The sequence below is a fragment of the Gadus macrocephalus genome, chromosome 13, assembly GCF_031168955.1.
Source record: "Gadus macrocephalus chromosome 13, ASM3116895v1".
NCBI lineage: Eukaryota > Metazoa > Chordata > Actinopteri > Gadiformes > Gadidae > Gadus > Gadus macrocephalus.
In genome coordinates, this window is record NC_082394.1 from 14823639 (window position 1) to 14831138 (window position 7500).

Below are 7500 nucleotides of genomic sequence, written 5' to 3' on the forward strand. Positions count from 1 at the left end.
GGATTTGGGTTTTGACTTTCTTTTTGGGGGGGTTTTGACTTTTCTAATCAACATTTTGGTTTTCTCCCTGTGAACATCCACCCCCCCCCCCCCCCCCCCCCCCATGACAAGTTTGGAGCCGCGAGCTGATGTTTATACCGTGTACATAACGAGGGGAAGGGAGATGTTTGATGTCATTTTGACTTTGTTTGTTTAACTGTTGTTGTTTTTTTCCTTGTTAGTTTTGAGTACTGCCTTTTTTTCTTTTCTTTTTCATTACGAGTCTCTTGATATATTTGGGAAAGAAAGAATAATGAAACACCTGGTGAAGTCGGAGAGAAGGATCACAAACCACCTGATTGTGCTACCAAAGAAACCTCAGATGCAGATCTTAAAAAGCCCCTCCCTCCAAAAGTAGACTTCCTATGTTTGTCTGTGTGTGTAAGCTAAGCGATGTCGAACCATCCCACACACAATAGTTACAGTAGCGGTAGTTTAGAACAAAAAAGCAGAACAACACTCCATCACGTCCTGTATCCATTGGACCAGCTCTCGCTGCGTTGTTCAGGAATGGACTTCTCAGAATGTCCTCCAGCTAGCCCGTATAAAATCCCACCAATTGATGGTTTGATTATATTAAGGAGAATTAGGAAGTGCACTACAACCAGATTTGTACACTTTTATACACTACAAAATTGTGACACTTCATTTTATAGGGACCATGTGGACCAATTGGAGCACGGCCCTTGAGAACTGTTACCCAGGGGCTGTTCCTTCAGAACACTCCTCAATAGGGGTCCTGCCTCCTGCGTGGATGTGGTCACTAGATTAAGGTTAAACCCCCCCCCCCTCTGCTATACACTGTGGTTTTTGGCCAACTTGTACACAAGGCTTGAATGATGAAAGGTATACTAGTAGTACATTTGCTGATGCATGTTTTTTGGATTCTTTCTTCTAATAGCTGGTATCTATTTTACTCCTTTCTTATTTTGTAGGCGTTTCAATCTTACAAACTACTCGCTTTCTAATTCAGACGCACATTGTTATTTCACTTATCGGTAACAGTCGTAGACACTATACAATCACTGCTGGGTCAGTTGTACTCAATTTTATTATTATTATTATTATTATTATTGTTATTATATTATTTTGTATCAATGTTTGTTTTCCTCTTGGTAATATCAGTATGATAACACACAGCTATAGTCGGAAAGCCTCTGGACAGGCTCTTGTTGGGGGCTGTGTTCCACTCCCCCTTCTCCACCCTTGGATGTAGCGCTCATGTCGCTAACAATGTAGCATCGTTCGCCTGGGTTTTTGGGGGGGGAACGCAGCCTTCGTCCTGGATTGTTAAGGCGTGGATCTGTCAGTGGCGCAAGAGGCTACAACCTTCTGCACCGTGGAGCTGGGACAACAAGCTGGGGCCAACTAGTCACTGGCACCTCAAAGGAAACCTTACAGTGGGACTTTACATCAGCTGTTGTCTGCAATCGTTTGGGGCACGTTTTTTCTATTAAATTAGAAAGAAAATACTGTAGCAGTACAGGCTAGCTGGCTAGTAAAAGTCATGTGTCTGAAATCCAATCAAGTAGATGGCGATGGGTTCATTGTAACAATGAGGCGTTTCTTCCCTCCCGTGGGGTTAACTTAATGGAATCATTTCAACACTAGCAGTGTTTTCCAATAGTAGTGACGGCACTACTTTCCACAAACTGCCCCAGTGACTGGTTGTGCCCATGCTTGCATTGTCCAGATCTATTTTGTACTTTTCAGTGTTTTGTTTTTCTTCCAACATTGTGTTGGCGCTGCGGGCAAAGCAACACTGCCGGTGCCTGAGATGTAACCGTACTCGCATGTCATACAGAGCCTGTATCAAGGTGGCACACATTCCTTCTATAGTGAGCGTTAGCAACCCAGCTACTAACTGGCCAGGAACCACCGTCCCACGGATGAATTGGGCTTCTACACTCAACATACGTTGTTTTACCAAAACAAAAAAAATACTTTTTGTTAGTACTTTAAGTAAGGCAATGATTGGGATTTAGCTTGGAAGGGGAATGAGCACTCTGGAGTCAAGCTTTTGCATACAAAAGAGCTGTGAGGGACATCCCCAGCAACAAAACATGACGATTTATAAGAAACTCAATGCATGGCTCCTCCAAGTCTTCCAGATTCGACGGACTGAGATGTATCAAGGGAAAGGAATTGGGTGTTTGGTGTTTTTTTATTATTATTCTTTCTCTTATCATTTCACTACCACCATATATCGTAGAAGACTCTTTGTTTTTTTTGTCGGCACACACCTCCCTACAAACTGTAGGAAAATCACTTAAAAAATACTTTTTTATAGTAGGTAACTTTAAGACCATCATTACGCTGTGCGTAACGAATGTACAGAGAAAAAAATTGTAGGTATTTTTTTGAGGAATAATTAATTTGTCAATGATATGTAGCTATTTAATTTTTTGTTTTTTTTCCTGTCCTTTTATGGTAATCATACAATTTCTTTTTTTGTGAAAAAGTTGATCTTTTTTTTTAGTTGTTAGGTCTTTCTTGTTAGGAACAAAGGTTAAATTGCAGGAGCACGGTGGATGTATGGGGTGCGTCACTGACAATAGCTATTTCCCTCATCTCTGTTCTCCTTGTGAGACGTAAACAATCAGACTTCAAGCCTCCGACAGGCAGAGTGGTCGAGGTGGTCATCTGCCCTATCACTTATCTTTCAGGAATGGACTAGCTACTGGTAATTGGGACAAATACTAAAGCTGGTGGTTCTTCCACCTGAAGTCATTAAGACACACACATCATCTGATCCTCTGAGGTGTTTTAGGAGCCTGTGGTTCAATTCATTTGTACAAACCAGTGGAGGTTAACACTGAACAGTAGATGATTTAAAATCCATGTTTTCCATGTTCTATCATTTTTTTGTACATGGGAATATAATGGACTTGGTTGCAGTAGCATTCGAAACTGTAAAAACGTTGTAAAAAATAAATCAAAACAACATAAATCTGTGGCTCCGAGTCTCCTACTGAAAAAGGTTTTGGCAGGCCACCTTTTTTGTACGTAAAGTAGCCTTGATAAACAATAAAGTGCTCTTAAACCACTGTCTGACTACGCGTGTGTTTGCATTCATACTTGCCCTGTGACATTTAGAGGTTAGGTGTTTTAATGGAAGAAAGGCGAGCCCTAGCAGGCTATGAACTTATGTATTCATTGCACATCACACACTAGCTCTTTAAAAAATGTAACACACAAAATGCCGTTTAAAAATGTTAAATATGTACAGGAAGGACGAGAGTGTGAATGACAGTTTTCATTGAACAACTTTGTTATTTTCTGGCAGTATATACATTATAGTACCGCACAGACATGTCACACAGAAGATGAAGTGAACAAAAATAAACATGGCATATTTGCACACACCATCACACACACTTAAAGACTTTAACCTCCCCCCTAACACCCCAGTAGAGCCCTTCAATACACAAACTGACACAATGGTCAGTTTGCAAGAGTAGTATAATGTTAAAATAAAAAGGTTGAATGGGCATCTGTACTTTGAAAATAAATGTGTATACTTTTGTAAAAACTGTAATCCAGATAGATTTATAATTAGCGAAGCGTTGACAAGTAATACGTTTCCACGCTGGCTGTTGCAAGGATTAAAATACACCATTTAATAGAAAGGGCATTTAATCCACGTTTTTACGGCTGCAAGTGGCGACAGAAGGAGTTAACTGCGTGTTAACTGCGTGAACACCTTCTCCCCTTGAACACAATCCATCAAAACGTCCCCTGAGGGCATCGCTTCCCATAAGCCCAAATGCATTTACCATCACATGGTCCTCAGCATCACGACCGGGACAGAAATACTGGCTTTATAGCTGATAATATTATGGGTCATACTGAGGCATGCTGAGACAAAGCCTGTTCTTCTATGTTAACATTTGCTAATTTGTACGTCTGAGGCTGTTTTTCTTTTTTACATTTTTATGTGCTTTAAATGTGGTTTGCTTTAAAAAAAAGTTTCTTCTCATCTCATGTTTTGTGGTGATCTTATCCTCTTTTTTTTTTTTCTTTGACTATCCATCTATTTTGTGTCTTTTTTTCCTTTGCCCCAGGGATGAACTGGGTGGAACACCCTGGGGGTCTGCATCAACAAGGGACTTTGCTTTCTCTCAAAAGTAACAACCGACCTGCTTGATGTCAGCCATTTGTTTCCCCCCTGTCGTTAAATAGCAAACATCCTCTTTAAGATAATTTTCCAAACCAATGAATTCAGGGCATCCATATTAGAAGTGAGATTTGGTGGTATATATATATATATATATATCCTTATATATATTTAGATAGATACAAAAACAAGTATAAACATGAAAGTATCCCGTCTTGTTTCCAGGCAACACACTGATGTGAAAGGCCCTTTGTCTTCCTGGAAGATGGTTCTTTGAGCAGCTTCGCCTTTCAGATGCTCTCGTCGTCGCTCATATCCCAGATCTAAAAAATAAGAGGCACAGACAGGTGTTCAGATACCACATTTATATAAAAATCCTGCATGAAAACAAATGACAGTGTGTATGTAGTGCTAACACACATAGCAAGCTAAGAGCATCAGGCCGGCTCAAAATAACGGTTGGAAGTGTTGAAACATCAGATGTATTTTACAACCTTCACACAACAGCCGCTAACACTGGCCAAACGACCTCCAGGCATCACTGCATCCTCGGGGAGAGTTAAAAGGGGAGGAAGGAACACGATGGACCACGGCTTATCCAGTCAATCTGATATATAAGCTGATGGCTTATGGACAGGCTGCACAACACTGGGTTGCCATCCATTACACGAGGTGTGAGGCCCTTTGGTTAGCTCCAGACGTAGTTCACCCAGAGGTGACGTTATAATGGAGCGGACACACAGAACCTGACACACACACGATACACAACACACACTGTACAGTCAGACATGCAACTGCACCACCCAGACACACACACAAACGCATAGTCAGACCTGCGCGGGTGCACACACACACACACAGTAGGGTGCTCCTCTGCAGAAGTGTGTGAGCAAACAACAGAGTCATTCTCTGGACCGCACATTGGTAACATTCCCCTTGATGCAAGACGCAATTCACATACCTCTGAGCCCCACACACACACACACACACACACACACACACACACACACACACACACACACACACACACACACACACACACACACACACACACACACACACACACACACACACACACACACACACCATTTTGACGAAGACGTGTCACATTCCGTGACTGTGTGACTTTACTAGTGATATGTGAATTGCACTACAAAGGATGAGAGCGTTGCAATTTATAAGAGTCCTTCACAAAACTGCACACGCAGAACACACAAAAATAAATAAACACAAACTGCATGTGCGTTATTACTCCAACAAACGGACAGTGTTGGATCGATGTGGCGATGGGTGCAACCCGACTCTCTGCTAATGCAGAGCACTCGGAGAGCCCGGCGCGGCGAGCGGCCGATGCACCAGCGTACGGCCCGGGGCTGGCGGGAGAGCGTGCCAGGAGTGAAAGGGGCGACAGGGAGCTAAACTAAGAGTTGCCCAATAACTCATTGCCAACGCGACCTACTTATCACAAAGGGAACAATTACGGCAACCGCCACGTAAAGAGAATCGCCGGACCTTCTGCCGCTCCCTCCGGCTTTTCTGTTTCTTTTTGGGCATTTTCTTTTTGCCCACGCCATGGCAACACTTCACCGGGAGCAGGAGAACGACGGAGCGCCCGACACGCCTCGCAAACCAAGAATATCTGAGTTGACTAGAAACATCAAACCAGAAGCGGAGCGTCTCTGTTCAAATGACCTGCAGGTGTTGGTAGTTAGTGGCGTGTGACGCCCGAAAAAAAACAAACTCACCCTCTCCCCCAGCTTGACAGTGTGTGTGTGTGTGTGTGTGTGTGTGTGTGTGTGTGTGTGTGTGTGTGTGTGTGTGTGTGTGTGTGTGTGTGTGTGTGTGTGTGTGTGTGTGTGTGTGTGTGTGTGTGTGTGTGTGTGTGTGTGTAAAGACCCATAGTGTCGGTGGGCTTGTTAGTTACCGTCCGTCGCCAGGAAGTCTTTTATAGTCGCGGTTCAGAGAGTGACACGTTTTGCCTCAGCACCAACCAGCCCTGAACTAAAACAATAGGAGCTGCATGGGTTCCTTTGCCCCGGGGCTGTGGAGGGAGAGCGAGGGACAGGTGCTGGTATTGGAGCTGGACGAGGACAGCTCGCCGCGGTTCCAGCGCTGCCGGCCAGCCAGCTTCAGAGGGGGACAGCGGGGCCAAGGGCCTTTGAAATGGACCAACACTGGAGCCCTGCTCTGGAAGGCCGCCATCGTCCCGCTGATGCTGTGTGTGTGTGTGTGTGTGTGTGTGTGTGTGTGTGTGTGTGTGTGTGTGTGTGTGTGTGTGTGTGTGTGTGTGTGTGTGTGTGTGTGTGTGTGTGTGTGTGTGTGTGTGTGTGTGTGTGTGTGTGTGTGTGTGTGCGTGTGTGTACAAAATGAAACCCTTTGTTCAAAATGAAAAGAGGGAGGCAGAGCGAGAGAGAGAGGGGCTCTGAAATAAGGCAATCAGGAAGGCCAGGATGATGGGGGGGGGGGGGGGGGGGGGGGGGGGGGGGCTGTATGGGGGGGGGTGCACACACCTTACGTAACCCGGCTCACTCCGACTTAACCACGGCCAACAGCTTTACTACTCTCATTCAGAGGGGGCTGAATAGCTGGGATGCTGGTGTCCCGTAGCCCCCTGTTGCAGCAACACGGGAGCGGATTCCTGGAAGAGGAGACGCAGTGAGGCGGTCCGGAGCGGAGCGGCCCGGCCACCTTCACCCCGCCTCCACCCCCGCGCTCCACCCCGCCTCCACCCCGCCTCCACCCCGCCTCCACCCCGCGCTCCACCCCGCCTCCACCCCGCGCTCCACCCCGCGCTCCACCCCGCCTCCACCCCGCGCTCCACCCCGCCTCCACCCCGCGCTCCACCCCGCGCTCCACCCCGCCTCCACCCCGCGCTCCACCCCGCGCTCCACCCCGCGCTCCACCCCGCCTCCACCCCGCGCTCCACCCCGCGCTCCACCCCGCCTCCACCCCGCGCTCCACCCCGCCTCCACCCCGCGCTCCACAGCAGGCAGGGGTGCACATGAAACCGTTCGAATCAGGGGGCAATTAAAAAAAAAAAAAAACGGGAAAAGGAAAAAGAACATCCAACACGCTTCGGTCACACACGACCACGCCAACGCCTCAATGCGATTGGCTGCTGGGACGTATATATCGACGGTGCCGCCCGCCCGTGCCCATCTACTCTTTGAAGCTCCTTATCAATCCACAACCTCGAATCAGAGCCAATGTTAATCCGCATGGAATCACAGCGACTATCTGAGAGAGTGTGTGTGTGTGTGTGTGTGTGTGTGTGTGTGTGTGTGTGTGTGTGTGTGTGTGTGTGTGTGTGTGTGTGTGTGTGTGTGTGTGTGTGTGTGTGTGTG

At 46.4% G+C, this 7500-nt stretch overlaps 2 protein-coding genes across 2 annotated transcripts in view; one reads left to right on the forward strand and one right to left on the reverse strand.

The window, feature by feature from the left end:
• vgll4b (vestigial-like family member 4b) overlaps window positions 1-2473 on the forward strand; it is an 18732-nt gene extending 16259 nt beyond the window's left edge. Inside the window, exon 7 of the mRNA XM_060069533.1 lies at window positions 1-2473. This exon is cut by the window's left edge and continues 544 nt beyond it. The gene's annotated coding sequence lies outside the window, so the exon portion shown is untranslated.
• Window positions 2474-3280: 807 nt separating this feature from the next.
• Window positions 3281-7500, reverse strand: part of atg7 (ATG7 autophagy related 7 homolog (S. cerevisiae)) — a 42209-nt gene continuing 37989 nt past the window's right edge. The window contains exon 19 of the mRNA XM_060069521.1: window positions 3281-4479. Coding sequence (XP_059925504.1) covers window positions 4447-4479 — 33 coding nt within the window. The 3' untranslated portion in view covers window positions 3281-4446. The remainder of the gene's footprint in view (window positions 4480-7500) is intronic.